The sequence below is a fragment of the Sapajus apella genome, unplaced genomic scaffold, assembly GCF_009761245.1.
Source record: "Sapajus apella isolate SASKATOON/1434 unplaced genomic scaffold, GSC_monkey_1.0 scaffold33, whole genome shotgun sequence".
NCBI classification, from domain to species: domain Eukaryota; kingdom Metazoa; phylum Chordata; class Mammalia; order Primates; family Cebidae; genus Sapajus; species Sapajus apella.
In genome coordinates this window covers 23326756-23348193 of record NW_022436973.1, presented here as the reverse complement: position 1 = coordinate 23348193, position 21438 = coordinate 23326756, and the positions used below count along the sequence as shown (strand labels likewise).

At 48.7% G+C, this 21438-nt stretch overlaps 1 protein-coding gene across 2 annotated transcripts in view; it reads left to right on the top strand.

Annotated features, from left to right (window-relative positions):
* The first annotated feature begins 6269 nt into the window (after positions 1-6269).
* Positions 6270-21438, top strand: part of TGM6 (transglutaminase 6) — a 43264-nt gene continuing 28095 nt past the window's right edge. For both annotated transcript variants that reach the window (XM_032295626.1, XM_032295625.1), the window contains exons 1-4: positions 6270-6341; positions 18462-18635; positions 19198-19440; positions 20179-20297. In XM_032295626.1, the coding sequence (XP_032151517.1) occupies positions 6335-6341; positions 18462-18635; positions 19198-19440; positions 20179-20297 (543 nt within the window). In that variant the 5' untranslated portion in view covers positions 6270-6334. The remainder of the gene's footprint in view (positions 6342-18461; positions 18636-19197; positions 19441-20178; positions 20298-21438) is intronic.

The following is a 21438-nucleotide window of genomic DNA, read 5'->3' as shown; positions in this document are numbered from 1 at the left end:
ACTGGATGAGCATCTCCCTGCAAGAGCTTGAATGCCAGCTGCCTGCCACCTACGTCACCGGCCACAGGCATGACCGTCAGAAGGAGGTGATATAGAGATGAGTTAGAGCTTCACAGTCTTTTATTAGTTGCCCAGTGACTTCGCCCAAGGGTGAGAGGGAACAGTATCATCTTCCATTTTATAGCCAGGTAAACAGAGGCCCAGAGAGGGGAAGGGACAGCCTGCCACCCGACCAGTCCAGGTCTGGCTATGATAGGTTGTTCTGACTCATTGTCTTGTGAGGATGAATTCCCAAAACAACACAGGTGACTCCCAGCTGGAGTGCACAGGGGATCCTGTGCCCAGCTGGCCGCTTGGACCTTGGAATTCGCCCCTGGGCAGTACCAGGTCTGTGGTTGCTGGACCCATGGGGCTCTGGAAATGGGGGTTCCAAGCAGCAGAGAGGCCTATGGTGCCACACACAGAACACAGCTGCTCTGGACTTTTCTGGCCCGCAGCCTCATCTTTACTGGGGGCCACAGCCTCAGGCCCCCTACCCTGTGATTTGGGTCATCTGCAGTTTTCTCTGAAGGGACAGACCTCAAATCCTAGAGGGGACGTGCACTCTAGACCAGCAGTTCTCAATCTGCTGGGGCTCAAGACCCATTTACACTTATAAAAATTACTGAAATCCCAAGGAGCACTTGTTTATGTGGGTTATATCCAAAGAAATTTGCTGATTTGGAAGTTAACATTGAGAAACTTACCAAAATGTATGCATTCGTTCACTTAGAAACTAAAATAACTGTACTTTCCAAGAACAAAAAAAAAGCATTGGTGGCATTGTTTTAGATATAAACTTTTTTTTTTTTGGCAAATGCCTTTAACTAAATGGAAGGCTTCATAGAGAACAGCTGGATTCTCATAGCTGCTTTGCATCCAATTTCTTAGACATTATATATCATGGAGCCTCTGGAAAATTCCACTGTACATTCAGGAGAAGATGAGAATTAAATAGGCAAAAAACAAACAAACAAAACCTTAACAGTAGTCTTATAAAAATCCCCTAAAAGAGTCTTGGGGACCCTGGATAGCCCTTCAGGGACCACTGTATAGAGCACCCAAGGAACTGTTAAAATGCAGATTCAGCTCAAGAGTTCACATTTCTGTCCAGCTCCCTGATGACACCAAGGCTGCTGCCGGAGAACCACACACTCACAGATTTGCAGCTCTGCCTCTGACACGGTGAGGCAGGGCTAGGGAAATGCTCTGAGTCCTGAAAAAAATCACGATGCCCTCCCAAGCCATATAATTTAAACAAAAGTAAACTTGAGATTAAGTGAACGCAACACAATTCTTATTTTCCCAAGGTGATTCTTTTGATTTTTTTTAAATGTTAAAATACATTTTAAAATGCAGGCCAGGCACGGTGGCTCAAGCCTGTCATCCCAGCACTTTGGGCAGATCACATGAGGCCAGGAGTTTGAGACCAACCTGGCCAACAAAGCGAAACGCCGTCTCTACTAAAAATACAAAAAATTAGCTGGATGTGGTGGTGCACTCCTGTAATCCCAGCTACTCAGGAGGCTGAGGCGAGAGAATCAACTCACTCAAACCCGGGAAACAGAGGTTGCAGTGAGCCAAGATCGCACCACTGCACTCCGGCCTGGGAGACAGAACAAGACCGTGTCTACAAGAAAAGATTGTTTGGTACTCACAGTTTCCTGGTGTTTTTTTTTTTTTTAAGTGAAATAATGTCAGATTTATTATCCTTGGTAGTACTGGTGTCTGAAGCATGTGAATAACTCGTCATTGATCAAAGAGGAGGGGCCCTGCCCAGGCCTCTGCTGCTTGGCTCCCTGGAGAAAGCCTCGCTTCCATCCTCACTCCCCACCAAGAGGCCCTTATTTCTCTGAAACCCTCCTCAAAGGACAGGGTGCTTTAGCATGACCTCCTCTTCGTCGGATTTAGGGCTTGGTGCTGGGGAGTATATGGGAGGACGGAGATACCTGATTCCCTCAAGACGTCCTCATCCAGGAGGCTGAGGTGAGAAGTAAACAAGCCACTGCAGTGTGCAGTGCGCAGATGGACAGACAGACAGATGGACGGATGACGGACGTGCCCAGGAACTCCAAGCAGGCAAGACCCCTGGAGACTATGGCAGTCAGGCTTCCTGGAGGAACACGGAGCTGGAATTCAGTTTTTAGGACAGGAAAAAGGAGCAAAATGAATGAGAAATTCTTATTTTTTTCCACTAACTTTAAAGATAATAGAGGTTTGTATAGAGAAGTAAAGCAACAGAGAAAATAAAAAGAAAGTAAAAATAGTTCCAACTCACACTTGCTGGCTGTGTGCCCAGCAGTGTTCTAAGTGCTTTACACATACTCACATTTAATTTTTACAACAACCCTATGAGAAGCCACCACTTTTATCCCCGCATTGCACATAAGAAAACTGAGGCCCAGATAGGTTAACTTATTTGCCAGCAGGGAACTAAGTGATGAAGCTGAAATTTGACCGAGGCAGTTTGACTCCAGAGCCAAGATCTTAGGCAACCATCTAAATGCAGGTAACCCATCTAAACATTCATACATTGAGCATCTACCACATGCCAGGCACCCGCTAAACTCCAGATTCATGCATCTGACTGTTGGCTGTGGTCTCCTACTTGAGCACATAGGATAGAAAAACATGATTTCTGGAAGTAACTTGTTGAGCATCTTCAAGCCATGGTGGGGTTGGGGATATTGTGACGGGTGCTGCTGAGCCTGTGCGAGGCCAAGTATTCATGCAGAGAAACAAAGAGACTTGGGACAAATTAAGATTGTATTGCTGGCTGAGCGCAGTGGCTCAGCCTGTAATCCCAGGACTTTGAGAGGCCGAGGCAGGCGGATCATTTTAGGTCAGGAGTTTGAGACCAGCCTGCCCAACATGGTGAAACTGCGTCTCTACTAAAAATACAAAATTTAGCTGGGTATGATGGCACATGCCTGTAATCCCAGCTACTCGGGAGGCTGAGGCAGGAGAATCATTTGAATCAGGAAAGCAGAGGTTGCAGTGAGCCGAGATCATGCCATTGTACTCCAGCCTGGGGTCAAGAGCAAAACTCCACCTCAAAAAAAAAACAAAGATTGTATTGCAAAAGGTGTTGAAGGCCACCATAAAGAGTTTGAACCTCGGACCTTGTTGACAGTGAAAAGCCACAAGGCCTTTGGAACCAGGAATGCCACAGAATGAAAATGGTGCTTTGAGAATATGTATGTGTCTAGAGGGAAATTTGGCAAAATATGCCGTACTTTTGCTTGTTTATTTGTTTTTAGGGACAGAGTCTTGCTATGTTGCCCAGGCTGGACCCAAACTGGGCTCACCGTATCTTCCCACCTCAGCCTCCCAAGCAGCTGGGACTACAGGTGTGCACCACCACACCTGGCTTGCTATTTGAAAAAGAATAATAATGTTTTTGAAAGGTAGTATATACCCACAGTCGAACATTTCTATGAGTTCGAAAATTAGGTTTCTCCCTGACTTCTCGTTTCTACCACTTCTTTTTTTTTTCAGCTTACTTTTTGTTTTTAACTTAGCAATGTACCTAGGAGACCTTAATATCAACATGTATCAATCTGCCTCCTCTTTTTAAATAGCAATATAGTATTTGATTACATGGATAGATCATAATTTATCTCACTAATGAAGACAGGAGAGTTTTCACTCTTTCTGTTATAACCAATGTTGCAATAAATATCCTTGTACTTAAATCTTTCCACACTTCTGGATCCATCTGCCAGACAAATTTCTGCACGTGGAGTTGCTGCCTTGAAGAGCGGGTTCGCCTCAACAATTCCACTTTGCAGAAATTGTCCCATCATAGAAGCACACAAAAATACATGTAAAAAATTACATTTCTTTATAAGGGCAAGAAATGAATTCCTATCAATTTAAGAAGGGTCAGTAAATTATGTAAATTCACACAAGAGATGACATTAATAATGACAATGCAGAGCTATATACTGTGATTTGAAGAGGGAGCACCATAATTGATCAAGCAAAAAGGACAGGTTACAAAACAGTTTCTATCTATGATGCGATTCATGTAAATGTATTGCCATGTGTATACAGCCACATGCACGTATGCTTTCTTCTTTCCCTGTATTGCTTGAATTTTGTACCTGAGTTTATATTGTCTTTATAGCCAGAAGAACAATTAAGCTGCTTCTAAAGCATCTGATTATTCCCTAGGCACAGATTTTAATTTGTGAAGCACCCACTCTATGCCTGGCATTGGAGTGCCCTGAACTGCCGAAGGCTTTGGCTCCTGTCATTTCTAGGCTGATCATCAGAATCAGAGAATGTTGGGACTGGTAACACCTAGTTCACACCCTTATTTTACAGATGAAGGCATTAAGGCCCAGAGAAGGTAAGTGACCTGCTGAAGGTCACACAGTCAGTTTGGCCCAGAGATAACAGAACCCAGGACTCTAATACCAGGCTATGATGCTCACCTTTAAACCGATTACAGGCTGGGTGTGGTGGCTCACACTTGTAATCTCAGCACTTTGGGAGGCCAAGGTGGGCAGATCACCTGAGGTCAGGAGTTTGAGACCAAACTGGCTAACAGGGCGAAACACTGTCTCTACTTCAAATTCAAAAAATATTAGCTGGGCGTGGTGCACATGCCTGTAGTCCCAGCTACTTGGGAGGCTGAGGCAGGAGAATCGTTTGAACCCGGGAGGCAGAGGTTGCAGTGAGCTGAGATTGTGCCACTGCACTCCAGCCTGTGTGACAGAGTGAGACTCTTGTCTCAAAAACAAAACAACAACAACAAAAACAGCACGAATCATTATTTGGGGTCTCGGGGAGGAAAGGGCAGTGATTTTGATGCCCTGTGCTCTGGGAGCTCCCGTCCAGGCAAACCCAGGATGAAAGATAAAAGGGCCCCGAATAAGACCATCATTAGTGGGGAGGAGCCTGACCCTGCACAGGCAGAAAAGCAGCTTCAGCAGGGCCCAGGGTCTGCAGGGCACAGTCTGTAGGGTGTTGAGGAAGGAGCTGCCCTGGCCTGGTGCCAGATGTCAGTAATTATAAGGCTACGTGGGCCTGCAGACAGCCCATTAAAGATGCTTGATCTGTGTGAAACCAGCAAGCAGAACTCAGCTTCTTTGCCACTTTCTGTAAGAAATCCAACCATATCAAACACTTTGGGGTTTTTACGCAGTTTTCTGAATGCTGGGTTGATCCCATGGCATGGTGTCATCACACTGCACTCAGCACAGTCGTCTCCTTGCCCCTCCTTGTCATCTTTCCCTCGATTTTACCCCTCCCCCTTCCCATTTCTCACTGGCCCAGGCCACATCCAGCCTCCGATAGCCCCAAGTAGTCCATTAAAGCATTTCTCCACAAAAAGAAATCTACCCCACCAGCTCCCGTGAAAATAAAATCCCCGCTATTTCATTACACAAAAGACTTTAGATGCCTCGAATTCCAGCATCTTCAAGCCCAGAATCTTAGACTTTGAGCTGGAATGGCCCTGAAGAATAATTGAGTCCAGTCCCTTTAGCTTATAGGTAGAAACACCAAGGTTCCAGGAGGGGAGGGGTCTTGCCCAAGGTCATGGGACACCCATGGCGACCAGGTCTCGAAGCTCCTGGCTGAAGGCCACTCACAAAGTCAGGGCAGGTGGGCCTAGCCTGTGAGCCAGAGCCAGCCCTCCTCTTTTTCTTGTCTGCCTCCTCTCAAGAGTCCGGTGTCCACTAAGGGAGCCTAGCGGCCCTGAAGGAGGATTGTGGACCTCTGCCTCTTTAGATGCCTGCAGAACAGAGAGGAGCTGTGCACCCAGGAATCTCCTGGTCTCACCCAGGAGGGGAAAGGGAGCCCAGACTGACCTAGCTCTGCAGGATATAACCGTGTACCTTGGGGTCCTCACGCTGAGCCTCCGTTTTCTCATCTGAGGGCTGTTGTGAGGGATAAAAATGGCCAACCATAAATCCTAGTTCCCTCCCACTCTCCCTCTCCTTCCCCGTTCTGTTTCTTGCCAGCCTTATGATCTTTCTGAGCCTCAGTTTCTCCACAGTCCCGCTCCCAACTCCACATTTCCAAGGTCTCTTGGCCGGAGCCACTCCCATGGTAAACCCCTCTAGGTGCACGCCAGAGCAATTACCAGGTGATTCTGTGTCTCATGGCTGTCACTGCTGGGGTGGAGGGCCACGCCTCCTCTTTTGAATTCTGACTTTGCTGCCTAGGAGTGTCCCGAGGTTTTCCTTGTTAAAATTGGTCTGGCTGGCTGCTGTGACACACCACACCGTCCTGACACTGCACACACCACTGTGTGGAGGAAGAGGGGAGTCCAGCTGGCCATCGCATGGCAGGTGAGTGGGCAGAGCCTGGGGCTTTAGGGGTCCAGGATTCATGAGAGGGGCTTCAAGAAACAGGGATCTGTGGGATGATGTGTGATCATCGATTGTCAGGATTTTATAGGAGGACAGTCCCCCATGAACACATGAACTCTTCATGTGTGCTCCTGAGGCCCAGGATGAAAAAAGCCAGCCCTAGACCACCCAGCAAGTCCATGGCAGAGGCTGGCTCAAGCACTGCCTCCTAGGCTGGGGCCAGGTCTCACCCCTGTGCCTCGCAGGACGGAAGGAGGCGGGCACAGGAAGGCAGGGGCAGAAGAAATAAAATCTTCTCACACTCCATGCACATTCCATGGACCCAGAGACATTTCTGGGCATAGTTGGGGACTGTGGCCTGGGTGGGAAGAAGTGAGAGGGCCCATAGGCTGCATCCTCGCCTGATTCCCACCCCAAGCACTCCAGGGCAAGAGCAGCTCTGGCTGAGGTGAAAAGAGGTACATGACCTTGAGGAAGAAAATTTGCCCTCGGTACCTCTGTTTTCTGATCTGTGCAATGGGGATTATAATGCAGATTATCTCACAGGCCTGCTGTGAGGAGTTGGTGAGGCCGTGTGTGCAGTTTCCTCACCGCACTTCTCAAGTGGGGACTTGTAAACCACAGAAAATGGGAGTCATGCATGGTGGCTCGCGCCTCTAATCACAGCACTTTGGGAGGCTGAGGTGGGTGGATTTCTTGAGCTCAGGAGTTGGAGACAAGCCTGGGCAATATGGCAAAACCCTGTCTCTACAAAAGAAAATACAAAAATTAGCTGGGCATGGTGGTGGGCACCTGAAATCTCAGCTATTTGGGAGGCTGAGGTAGGAAGACAGCTTGAGCGTAGGATGTCGAGGTTACAGTGAGCCAAGATCATGCCACTGCACTCCAGCCTGGGCAACAGAGTGATACCCTGTCTCAAAAAAAATAAAGAAAGAAAATGTATCTCCCACAACCTCAATACAGCGAGCAGCAAATTCCCTCCGCAAGAACTTGTCAGTTAGATGCTGGGGTCCAGTAATGAGCAGGTCAGCAGAACCAGGGCTCCTACACTGACAGGTATTCAAGGGGCGTTTCTGAGTCTGTGCCTCCAGTTTTAATTGTTCGGCATTATGTGACAGCCTTATGAATCAACTATTTGTTTTTATTGTGCTTTAAGCTCTGGGGTACATGTGCACATCCCGCAGGGTTGCTGTGTAAGTACACACATGCCATGGTGGTTTGCAGTCTCCGTCCCTCCCGTCGCCTACGTCAGGCGTTTCTCCCAGTGTTTTCCCTTCTCAGCCTCCCCACCCGCAACCTACCCCAGTGTGTCAACTATTTTTTTTTTTACTTTCAAAGGCAGGTATTTTAATTTCCTCGTCAAAGTCTAGCTTCCTCTTCATATTTCTTCCTGGTAGTTAATAGCATTACTGAACAGGCTCTGCCCTTCAGGCTCCTAAGATAGGTCTGTTCTCCTAAAAACCAGGCCTTGCCAACCCCAGCTCACAGCCCAGACTGCCTGTTTCCACAGCTGGTGTTGCCTCCCTGGTGGCCTGGGTACACAGGAGATCGACTGCCTTTGTTCCTTCAAGATCTGCTTTTCAAGGCTCACCTGGATGATCCCTCTTCCCTAGGCATTTGATAATCTATCAGACTTAAACTTGACAGTGTCAAGGTTAATTGCTGAGGAAGGGAAAAAGTTGATGATGCCCATTGTTAGATCTGTAACTAACTTGCTGGGTGACCATTCCTCTCTCTGAAGCTCTGTTTCTCCTTTTGTGAAATGTCAGCATTGGATTTGCCATGCCTATGTGAACAGATTATGTGTTAGATAGGATTTAATTCCCTGGGTATTCTGGGTCCTGAGCAGTAGGCCATGCCTACTATGTGCTCTGTGCTCGAATAACTGAGACATCAGATGGAAAGTGTATTCGTCCTCCTGGAGCTCCCCCTATCCCCCTTCCCTCATTCCATCCATGGTGGACATTCCTCGTTGACCCCAGAGCCTGGATGTGGCCCTGGAATGCTTAACACATTTCTTCAAGTACCAGTTGTTCAGGGTTGGCAAAGGAGATGAGATCCTTTTGCCATGATTAAATTACAATCATCTTTCAGCTCAGAGAGTCCAAGAATTGAGTGGAGTACTCTGTGTGAGGCTGGCTCTGGCTGGGATGTTGGGTTGGAGTTGATGAGTCACTGCCTCCTGGTGAGAGAGAGGCCAGCAGCTTCCAACAAGACCAGGAAGGAAAGGGAGATGGGATGGTGGCCCCAGGAAAGCCCCAGGCAACTCCCCGATTAATCATTTAGCCATGGAGCTCAGGTGCCCATGATGCATACTGAACATCGGGTCATAATGGGGCCCATTAAAAACCAATTAGGCTCAGTCCACAGTCTGGGAGATGCTACTGGCTTCAGCAGAGCTTCTGGGGCTCAACCCTACTGGGCTGGGACAAAGAACTCAGGAGGATTGTATCACTCAGTTCTCTGGTATCACCCAAGGGCAGGAGGAGGAAGACGGATGAGCTATGAGCTGGCCCTGCGGGTGGGAGGGTGAAGAGCTGAGTGGGCGGGAGGCAATGTTCTGCACATAGACCCTTCTCTTTCTTAGGTGGAACTCTGAGGCCAGCTGGTGAGCAAGTGAGCTGGGGAGAAGGGGAGGAGGTCGGAGGGCCAGGAGTGATGGGCAAGGCCAGACTGTCAAGGACCGTGAATGCCAACATGATGGTTGTAAATTCCCTGGTGCTTGAGCAGGGAAAATGACATGATGACATTCGGAAAAGCCCCTTCCCCTCTCTGAACCTCAGTTTCTCCATAGTGATGGGAAGGATTGAACAGGATGAGCTGAAAAACACTTGGAGGCTGTTGGGGCCATGCAGTCACTTAAGTGAGAGGCAAAGAGGGGAGAATAACATGAAACCCCATGTATGTAGGAATTGGGGAGGGGAGGACCGAAGGGATGGGGGAGATGCAGGGAAAGGAGGTGATGATGTAAAAATCCCTGTCTGTAGAGCTCATCACTGTGGACCCAGCATCAGGCTGTGTGCCCGATGAATAGGGAGACATTCATCCTGGTGGAAGCCCATTGCCCTAGCGTGTTTATTAACGGCTTCCCCTTTCACTCTCAGAATTCCCTGGTTTCAGTGATGCATCTTATCATCACCATATTTATAATTACTACCTCATCTAATCCTCCTCAAAACCCTAGAAGGAAGACACTATTATTGCCACGTTCCAGAGAAGGAGCTCAGATCCTCAGAGAGGCCCAATAACTGACACAGGGCCGCACAGCCAAGTAGATGCTTTGGGGTGGCAGCCAGGAGGTCCCATGTAAATAGTGATAATAACACTCACATTTCCTGAGAACCTAGTATGTGCCCGGTACTGGTCTAAACACTCTATGTGAATGATTTCATTTAATCCCCCCAGCATGAGGAGGTGGATATGATCATCACCCTCATTATCACCAGGAGACTGAGTTTCAGAGTTCACTCACTTGCCGCACAGCCAACAAGGAGCAAAGTCTGCATTTGAGCTCAAGTGTGTGCCTCTGAAATCAGGCTCTGAGTTGCTGTGCAGACTGAAAAGAAGCCTGGACAAGACAGTGAGAGGAAGAAGGGGAGGATGGCAGTCAAGCTGGGGGTGCTGTGAGGCTTGGGGTAACAGGCAGGTGAAGGGAGCTGTCCTACCACATCCTTTCCCTTGCTTGGGGGGCACAGCCTCAGCCCTGGGGTTGGTGAGCCTTCAGCCCTGGGCTGGAAGCTCACCCTGCGTATCCCAAGGGTGAAGGCCCCGGGGCTGACAACAGGCTGCTCATTCTGTCCTCAGGGCCTTGGGTGCACTGTTAACTGGAAGGGTCCGAGAGCAGATGCTGCCTCTCCCATCCCCTCCCTGGTTCCCATTCAGGGGCTGTGTGACAATCTTCACATCAGCACACTCTGGCGGCAAGGGGTAATCTTGTAGGGAGGAGGACTGACAGGAGTCCTTGGGGGTAATCAGAGGCACTTGCTTCAGCAAACCACAGACTATCCAAACCATCAGAGTCCTTCTGGGCCATTTCACAGAGAAGGAAATAGACTCAGAGAGGCAGTGGGTGGGGGTGGGTGGTCAGTGGCTGGTCTGCCTGCCCCTGTCAGAGGCCACACACACCCTCCTCTTTCTCACTCTGTGGAAGGAAAGAAGTTAAGAAGGAAAGGCAGGCTTTGGAATGTGACAGCTTGAGAGAGGGATTATGGAGTGTGGACTGTCGGGGTATGGGCAGGTGACAGGGTGCTGATCCCCGAGGGCAGGCCCAGGACGCTGAAGAGCATCAGCTACCCTTCCCATACCCCAGTCAAGAGATGGGGAAAGACATTCATTCATTGATTCATTGATTCAACCAATATTCACTGAGCACCTACTATGTCCTGGGCCCTGAGCCAGGCTCTAGCAACCCAAAGAGGAGGAAACTCAGGCCTCGCCTTCATGGAGCTCTCAGTCCAGTGGTGGAGAGAGATATGTAAGCAAACAACTATAACACAGCATCCCTGGTCACAGATTAGGGACAGAAGCCTTCATCTTAGCAAAATTTGAGTTGAGCACATGGAAGGGGTGATACTGGGTTTATTTTGACAAGCGGCCTGGAAACCATCTCACACACATATCCATCTCCTCGCCTTGGGCTGCCGTATGCAAAGGAGCCTCTCCCTATGCCTGTCAGTCTCACTGCGCCCATGAGGGCTAGGAAGGACACTGGTTAGGACAGAACTTAGCTGTAATCACCAGTAGCTCCCCCTGAAGAAACTTGGACCCCATTATTTGTGGCCATCACCCCACAAATGGCAGGTCATGGAGGTGTGATGCTGATGGGTGTGGATGACTTAGATCACCAAAGCAGCAGCTCCAGGGACAGATTCCACAGGGACCCGAACAGTGACCGCCTGAGTTATGAGGCAAGCGTAGAGTTGGGGAGGCGAGGTGCCGGGAGCTGGGGGGGTTGGGATTTCTAGGTAATGTTTTTGCAAAACCATCAAGGAGCAAAGGAAGAAGTGTGCACTATGGGGGTGGTGGGGAGCAGAATCTGGACCAATGGGGAGAAGTTGCAAGAAGAAAGAGCTTGGCTCAGCAGAGGGAAGGACTTTCTAACATTGGGCGGTAGGTGAGCTACCTCTCAGAGGTATGGCAAGCTGGGACCGTGGTCAAGTATCCACCAAGAATTCAGCCAAGGGAATTTGCACCTCGGCAGGAAGTTATGAGAAGATGGTCTCTGAGATTTGAGGATAATGATGATAATGGCAGTTCTGACTCATCCCACCTCCACTTGCCCATCTGTGATAAGGATGCAGATGCCTCAGAGAATGGGAGCTGCTTTGGGCTGTGGCACGGAAGGGGAAAAGTGCAGGATCCATGGGGCTCGAACTCATGACCCAGGACCCAGCAGCCCTCATCGAATCCCAAACTCCCCTTGTATCCAGCCCAGGGGCATGCCAGGGCTGAGATAATTACCACCCAACAATCTTATCCCCTGCTTCTGACTCATCCACTGAAAAAATAGCATCCTGTTCTGGCGTCTCCCTACATAGATTGCCTAGGAAGTAGCAACATGAATTGTGGGTTACAAATCCAGTGTGTCCTCAGGCAAAAAGTCACTTTCTTCCTATTTCTGGGTCTCAGTTTCCATGTCATTAAATGGAGACCTGACTCCTAATGGCTCTTTCAGCTCTGCTATCAGACTTGACAATTCTATGTACAAGGTACCTGGTTCGGGGAGAGGGTCCTGCCTGTGTTTTCTGACTAAACCAAGGTCATCTGAGTTCAAAGTTTTGGAGTTTCAAAGGTTTGTGCCTGCCCTAAAACGACTGGGGCTAACTTGTTGTGAAAGCGTTGGTTCTATTTTCTATTGTGAGAATTGGCAGGGCAATGGGAAAGCCCCCTGGCACTGTTGTTCCAGCTCACGCCACACGGGGTCACTACTGAACACTGGTCCTGCACAATCTGCACACTCACCACAGCAGGGTCTGTAGGCGCTCCCAAGCTTGGGACACATGTGTCAGCCATGTGAGTTCCTGCCCACATGTTCAGTCACTATCTCCATATCATGATGCCAGCAGGGGCTTCCGGCCTAGGCTAAGCTAAAACTAGTCTTTTCCATGAATCTCAAGCCTGAGTACTGAGACCACAGCACCAGCCCAGACAGCTCACAGGTGGAGAGCCGTTGGGGGGCTGCCGGGGTATAGGCAAGAATCTTGGCTCTCTCTCCATGTTTCAGTAATCAATTGCTGTGTAGCGAACCGCCTCAGTACTTAGGGGCTTCAGACAACAATCATTCTCCTGCTAAAGAACCTGCAATTTGGGCAGAGCTCAGCAGGGACAGCTTGTGTCTGCATCAGCTGGGCAGCTTGCCTAGGGCGCTGGAGGGCCCACTTGCCAGATGGCTCAGTCCCATGGCTTCCAAGCAGTGCTGTCTGTCGGCTGGGAGCTCAGCAGGCTGTGGGTTGAAAGCCTTGGTTCCTCTCCAGGTGAGCTCCATGGACCGTTTGGGTTTCTCCATTGCATGGTGGCTGGGTTCTAAGAACAAGCAACCCAAGGGAACCAGGAAGAAGCTGTATTAACTTTTATGATCTAGCCTTAAAAGTCATAATGTGTCACTCTGTCTTAGCCACAGTCTTCCAGGTCCAGGGGATGAGAATATATATACCCTGCTTCTTAATGAGAGGAGTATCAACATCATATTGAAAGAAGAGTATGTGGGATGGGAGATATTATTGCAACCATCTTTGGAAAACACAGTCTGCCACATGCTATTAACCAAAAGATTGCACAAAGATGCTGGAATCTTTAAAAAGTCAAACATTTGACCAGCCCTGTCCAGACACTGGCCCAGGTAAGCCAGTGTTCTGATGCCTCTGGTGAAGTTCGTGTTGAATTTTAGAGCCTGGGACTTCTAGGCTCTGACTCCTATGGGGTCAAAGATAAAAGCACCACAGCCTGGGGATAGATAAGCCACAGACTCAGGAGGCAGATTCCCAGCTCCATCACTTAGAAGGCTGTATAACTTTGGGTCAGGTACAGTGGCTCATGCCTGTAATCTCATCACTTTGTGAGGCCAAGATGGGAGGACTGCTGGAGGCCGAGATTCAAAAACAACCTGATCAACACAGCAAGACCCCATCTGACTTTTTTTTTTTAAAGGGGCTGTGTAACTCTGTGTCTCAGTTTTCTCATCTGTGATATTGAGTACTTCCCTCATATAGTTTATTAAGATTAAATGAGCTAATATTTATGAAATATTTGGAAAAGTGCTTGGTTCATAGGAAGTTTTATTAAATAAAATCTATACAATGGCCTAGCCAACAATTACTGAACACTTCCTGTATGCTTGGCATTAAATAAAACACAGCCAGGAGTCACAGGACAAGTGTCCCTGGGTTGGGAGTACTTAGTGATATAACTTTAGTGGTTCCCAACTGTGACAGATTATATTCACAGTGTAGTCATATCGGTATACATCTCAGCTCAATGTTCTTTTTACAATGGGACATTGGTACATTTTCAGCAAGAGATGGGGCATCTTTCTTCTCTTTGAACCTGGGTAGACCTTTGTAACTGCCTTGACCCATAGAATAAGGTAGAGGTGACAGTGTGTAACTTCTAAGGTTAGATCATAAAAGGCATTGCATCTACCACTATGGCGTCTTAGATCATTTGCTCAAGGGAAGCTAAGCATCATGCCAGGAGGACATCAAGCATTCCCATGGAGAGATCCACATGGAAAGGAACCAAGGTCCCTAACCTGTATTCAGCACCAATTTTCCAACCATCTAAGTTAGTCACCTTTAACGTGGATCTACCTGCCTAGTCAAGCCTTCAGATGAGTATGGCCCCAGCTGACATATGATTGCAACTGCATAAGCAGCTCCAATTAAGAGCTGGCCAGCACAGCTCTGCCCAAATTCCTGACCCACAGAAACCATGAAAGATAACATATGATTGTCATTTTTCCAAGCTAAACTCTGGGTTAAACAGATTGGTTAAGAAGCAATAGTTAAGTAAAATATCAATTCTTTTGTCCCTAATACCCTCTCAATAAAACAAATATTTGATAGTGTTTCTTCACCAACCTGAAATTGAATTGACACATCTTACCTACCTCTATATACCACTTTTTGAAAAATTGGAGTCTAACTCTAATATAAAGAGTAAATAAAAGGAAATCAGTTTTTTGCTAAACATACTTAAGTATATAAATGCTTATTGAAATGTTAGCAGAAGACATGATGAAGTGATCAGACACCATCCTGTGACTGCAGTGAATCAAGACAAAAACAAGACCACTCTGTAATCATGAGTGAACACAGACAGAAACACGAACATTGTCTGAGCCACAAAAATGACCAAACACCCCTATAACTGGACCAATATGAATAATGGCTGCCTCTTTACCACTTACGACTCTAGCCTCGATTTATTCTTCCCACCTTCTACATGAGGACTATGAAGATACTCAGACATAGACTTGCCTCATTCCAAGAGCAGTCTCCAACACAGAGCAAAGCCCTGCTTCTTTGAACTCTCCCCAAAACCACCTAACACAAGCTGCAATCCTGTAAGTCCTCTCTAATATCTTCTTCCTGAGATGTTCCGTGGTTCTTTGCGGTGAGCATTCTTTCTCATTGCCATGAGCGATGCGCCTTTCCTGTTCCTTGTACTGATGTATTCCTAGTGGTCTTTGGCTAGAGAGCTTTGACAGAAAAGAAAACAAATTTCAGCATTCATCATTCATAATGAGGGGAAATGGTAACAAAACTTTTGTGTCAGTTTATGTTGTGCATGTATATTTGTTTGCAGGCATATGGAGTATGGAACACGTAAAAATATTTCTATGTCAATCACAATAAAAATAGTATAACCACTGGCCAGGTGCACAACAGCTGAAAGCCAGGATGCCCACAGACTCCACTCCAGCCCTTGCCTGTTTGTGTGCCCTGTGGCAAGTTATTTCACTTCTCTTGCCCTCAGTTTCCTCATTCATTCATTTATACATTTAAGAAATATTTGTTGAGCACTTTCCATGTATCAGGCACTGAAGACTCATCAGTGAACAAAACAGACACAGCTCCCTGCCTTATGGAGTTGATATTCTTGAAAGGGAAGGTAGGCAATTAAAACAAAGAAATAAAATATATTGTAAGATGTCAGTAAGTGCCGTGGAGGAAGATCGTGGAGAAGGAGGGGATAATAGTAGAGATGATTTACAATTTACCAAGGCGTGGTCCGGGAAGCTCCCACTGAAAAGTGACATTTGAGCAAAGACTTGAAGAAGGAGGCAAAAGAGTAGGTTCTGCAGGAAACTGAAGGGATAGCGATCCACACAGCGGGAACAGCAGGCGCAAAGGCCCTGAAGAGGGAGCCTGCCTGCAGGTTCTGGGTAAAAGGCAGACTCCTCATCCCACTCCAAGTGGTGGTCTGCCCCCTGTGAGCCCCTCCAACCTCACTGGCTTCCCCTCACATCTGCTTTCTCTCAGATTTAGAAGTCACTGTGCTCCCTCCTGTCTCTCTGCCTAGCACCATAGGTGCTGCCTAGAATTCAAGGGTGCACACATCCTAGAGTTTTACGCTGTTGCTTGTAGTACTCTGGCAAATAGTTTTGTTAATCTAACTACTTGAGTTTAGGTGTTCTGTGCTCCTGGGACTCCCCATGCCTGTCCCTTAGGGTTCATCTCAAAGCTTGCCCCTAAATGTTTGAGATCTATCTGCTTAATGCCAGTCTTCTCCACTGGGCTATCAACTGCTTGATGTCAGGGCCAACGGGTATTTGATGGACTGTTGGGTCTGTAGCACCCAGCACAATGCCCGGAACTTGAATGAATGAACCCGGAATAGAGGAAGAGGATGCTTAGATTGAGATTAGATCCATCACTCAACTCTCTCCTGGAGACACCCAACCAACTTAAGACTCAGTTTCAATTCTGCCTTCTTGAGGAAGCCTTGCTTGTCACCCTTCAGACCAGGCCAAGCCCTCTGTTACTGTTCTTTAAGCTCCTGTTCTTCTCCCTGGCAGCATGTATCACAGCAAGAATCAGTTATGTGGACTCACCCACTTAGGTGTCACCCCTGGAACATAATAAGTAACACATATTGAGCTCTCATGTTCTGAGCACTTTAAATGACGGGCCATTCTCCTCACAATCACGCCACAGCCATTATTATTCCTATTCTGCAGAGCAGGGAACTAAGATACAGACAGGTCAAGAAGATGGGCCAGGAATGGTGACTCACGCTATAATCCCAGCACTTTGGGAGGCCAGGGTGAATTGCTTGAGCTCAGGAGTTCGAGACCAGCCTGGGCAACATGGTGAAACCTGGTATCTACCAAAAATAACAAAAAAATTAGCTGGGTATGGTGCCATGTGCCTGTAGTCCCAGCTACTTGAGAGGCTGAGATGGGAGGATGATCACTTGAGCCTGGGGGGCAGAAGTTGCAGTGAGCCGAGATTGTGCCACTGCACTCCAGCCTGGGTAACAGAGCAACACTCCGTCTCAAAAAAAAAAAAAAAAAGGAAGGTGGCTCAGCCGGTAGTAGATGGCCAAGTCAGAATCTGAACCCATGTCAGCTTCCCCCAGAGGACCCACTCCTGACCACTGGGCCATACAGTCTCACCGCACCATGCATTGCGGCAATCTATCTTGTTCTCCAACACATCCTCAGCACCAGTTACCAGCCTGGCAGAGAGAATACACAGTCAATCCTCAACACTTGTGGATTCTGTATTTGTGCATTGCTAATATTTATTTTTAAGTCAAAATCAATACTTGGCCATGCAGAGACGTACACAGAGTACAGAAAAATGGTGTTTCCTGATCTGACATGCACATTCCCAGCTGAAGCTGAACAGGCAACATTCTGCCTTCTCATTTCAGCTCTCATACTACAAACGAATATCCTTTCTCTGTCCATTTAAAACTAAGTTTATTGCATTTTTGTGCTTTTTAAATTTTTTTGGTGATTTTTCTGTTTAAAATGGCCCCTGAGCATAGTACTGAAGTACTGCCTTGTGCTCCCAGGAGCAGGAAGGCTGTGATGTGCCTTACATGGAAACTATGTGTTAGGTAAATATGCCGGCAGGCACTATAGCGATACTGGCCACAAGTTTAATATTAATGAATCAACAATATATATTAATGTATCTCTTTTTTTCTCTCTCTTTTTTTTTTTTTTCTTTTTGAGAGAGAGTCTCACTCTGTGGCCCAGGCTGGAGCAATCTTGGCTCACTGCAACTTCCACCTCCTGGGTTCAAGTGATTCTCCTGCCTCAGCTCCCGAGTGGCTGGGATTACAGGTGCACATCACCACGCCCAGCTAAGTTTTCATATTTTGGTAGAGATGGGGTTTCCCCATGTAGGCTTCAGGATGGTCTCGAACTCCTGAGCTTAGGCAATCTGCTAGCCTCAGCCTCCTAAAGTGTTAGAATTATAGGCATGAGCCACATGCCCACCCTAAATAACGTATCTTTAAACAGAAACACACATATAACAAGGTTATATACTGACCAATTGATGAATAAGTTGGGACCAGAGGTTCACAGGAACCTAAACCTGTATTTATTTTCCCTAAGGGCAATGAGTCAGTTCTGATTAATTCAACCTTTGCAGTGATTTTACAGAACTTAATGACCAAGAGGCCAGCTGTGGTGCCTCACACCTGTAATCCCAGCACTCTGGAAGGCCAAGGCAGGCGGATCACCTGAGGTCAGGAGTTCAAGACCAGCCTGGCCAACATGGTGAAATCCCGTCTCTCCAAAACTATACAAAAAAAATTAACCAGGCCTGGTGGTGGCTGCCTGTAGTCCCACCTACTCAGGAGTCTGAGGCACAAGAATTGCTTGAACCCGGGAGGCAGAGGTTGCTGTGAGCCGAGGTCGCGCTACTGCACTCCAGCCTGGGCGATATAGCAAGGCCCTGCCTCCAAAAAATAAATAAATAAATAAATAAAAGAACTTAATGACAGAACAAAAAGAATCGCCAGTATATGATAAATAGCAGCTGGGTGAACAAATGACTGGCAGGGAGTGGATAGGAGGACAAGCCCAGAGTGAGTGAGAAAAAAGAGCCCGTGGCCTCATCTCCCTGTCCTCTCCCCGCTCAGGGATCAGAGTCACCAAGGTGGATTGGCAGCGGTTGAGGAATGGCGCTGCCCACCACACCCAGGAGTACCCCTGCCCTGAGCTGGTGGTTCGCAGGGGCCAGTCATTCAGCCTCACACTGGAGCTGAGCAGAGACCTGGACTGCGAGGAGACCCTGATCTTCACGGTGGAGACAGGTAACTGGGCTCGCCAGCGCCCCCTGCTGGTCTGCAGCAGGAGGGCCCTGCCTTATGACCCAAAAACCTGAGACCTTGCAGTCAGCAGCTCAGGCTCTAGGGGAAGCAAGTCCCTGTAGGTAGACAGGGCTTTGAGCTCTGGAGACTTCTGGTGGCACCTTTCTGGGTGTGGTTGGGAGGTGCTGCCAGCAGACAGTGGGATGGATGGGATGACCTCTCCGAAATCCTCTGTGTACCAGACACCCAGGGCTCTGGAGGTATGAAAAATCATCAAGCACTTTGAAGCCCAAGATTTTCTTTCCTTTCCTGGCCTGCCATAGGCCGACTTGGTTTCAAAGGATGCTGTCACTTTCTCCTTGGCCTGGAAGTGGCTGGCGTGTCGGGACAGCCGAGGCGGGCCCCCACTCTGCTACTGGTCTTCTTGCTCTTGGTCAGGTCCTTCTCCCAAAGCCTCCCAGTTCAGGGGGTAAAGGTCAGGCTTCCAGGCCCGCAGCTTTTTTCACTTCTCTAAAGCTGGGTTTCCCAGGGGCAGGGTCTCCTGAATCCCTCTTCTCTCCTCCAGGGCCCCGGGCTTCTGAGGCCCTCCACACCAAAGCTGTGTTCCAGACATCGGAGTTGGATGGGGGTGAGGGCTGGACAGCAGCAAAGGAGGCTCAGATGGAGAACACTCTGACCGTCAGGCTCACCAGCCCTCCCAGTGCTGTCATTGGCCGCTACGTGCTGAGCATCAGGCTTTCCTCTCACCGCAAACACAGCAACCGGAGGCTGGGGGAGTTTGTTCTCCTCTTCAACCCGTGGTGCGCAGGTAGGACTGGCTAAGTCCAAGGTAGAGATTTTTCCAAAAGACATCCTTAGAGGCGGGCCTGCCCTTGGAGGGGACTGGGAAGCGGGTTAAAGGACAGGAAGCTGAATGCCAAGAGCTGGGCGAGAACTTGGCGGAGGCAGAGGTAGGCAATGGTCAGAGAAACTTACAAGCAGGTGCTTCAAAGCCTGTGCTGGGGGAGCCAGTGGGCAGGAGAGGCCCAGGGGTGGGTAAGAGCCAGGACTTGGGAATCACACTGCCTTGGTTTAGTCCCAGCTCTTTTAAGCTGCCCCCTCTACCAATTTCCTCATCTGTAAGATGAGAAAAATCACAGTGCCTACCTCTTAAGACTATGGTGAAAATCCACAGAGCTAACGCTTGTAACATAGGAGCTACATCGTAAGACCTTAGTAAGGGGTGGCCAGGATCAGTATTCTTATTAATATTTAAGAAATACGGCATTACTATTAACATCAAGGAGGACCACCCAAAAGTGTCAGGACCCCTAAAATTCCTCAGTCTTGGGCTGTGTTGGGATTGGTCCCTGCTTGGAGAAAGACTTGCCGGGAGGGATGGGTTTCGGCAGGGAGGCAGCACAGGAGCTCGCCAGTCCCCTCTTGCCCTCTTCTGCCCCAGTCAGTCTCCAAGCACTGTCCTGCTGCTGAGCCCTGATGCAGCCCCTTCCCCAGACGGGCAAGGCCAGAGCCCCAGCCCACACTGGGCCTGATGACTGCTTTTCAGAGGACGATGTGTTTCTGGCTTCAGAGGAGGAGAGACAGGAGTACGTGCTCAATGACAGCGGCATCATCTTCCGAGGCGTGGAGAAGCACATCCGAGCCCAGGGCTGGAACTACGGGCAGGTCTCCAGGGGCACAGGCCAGACAGGGACACAGGCTGGGGCATGGGGAGGTCAGTGGGAGTGGAGTCCCTCTGTCTACGCACTCTTCTCAGGAGGGACAAGGGGGGCTCACTCAGAGAAAATCCTCTCATTCATTCATTCCTGTACTATTCAATAGGCCAGGGGCTGCACTGGGTCCTGGGGAAGGGGAGGTGCTTTGGACACAGTTTGGACACAGAACAGGTCAGCATTGTTGTGGAAAAATAAGTAACTGATTGGGTTTTCAAACTCGAACATACATCAGAATCCCAGGAGGGATGGAGTGCTGGACCCCACCCCCAGAGCTGCCGACTGACTAGGTCTCGGGCAAGGTCTGAGAATGTGCATTTCTAACCAGCTCCCAGGTGATGCTGCTGCTGGCCTGGGACCACACTTTGAGAGCCACTGGCTTAGATAAGTAGTTCCAATGTCAGTTGCAATAGAGGAAGGAAAAAGTCAGAATGTTAGGAATGGAAGCAAAGGGAGCCCCGAAGAGGATGAAAGGAACCTCTACCTCGGCCGCTGTGGAGGCTTGCATGATATTGAGGTTGGGTCTCCACAGTGAGGCCGGACCTGCCCAGGCAGGGGGATGAGCAGCAGAGCCACATGGAGGTGGGAAACAGGGGGTCCTGAGACTGCTGGAGGAGTTCTGTCTGCCCCAGCTCCAGATGCCCAGCCAGATGGAAGATTGGACTTGACTGTCAGGCTGAGGAGTCGCACACTACCCTGCAGGCCAGGGGTTTAAAGCATTTGGGATTCAAACCTAAACGTGTATGCAAAAATCCCCCAGCTTTTAAATGTTGTTAAGTAATTCAGATGTGTCTGAAAACATCATGTAGACCAAAGGAGCGTATCAGTGAGGCAGACGTGGCTCAAGAGCCACCGATTTTAGTCCAGACTTTACTGTGGGTAGTCAGGAGCCAGGGGAGGTTGTTGAGCAGGGGAAATACGCGATTAAGTTTGAGCTTCCGATTCCCCAGGTGACTCTTTGAGGAAGGGTTTCTGAGACTAGGGGGTGCTCTGTGATGTCCCTGGTGGTTGGAGGGGGAAGCAAACTGCCCTGCACAGATTGGGTGACTGACTGGGTGAGGGCTGTGGGTGGGCCTGGAATGTGGGTGACTCTA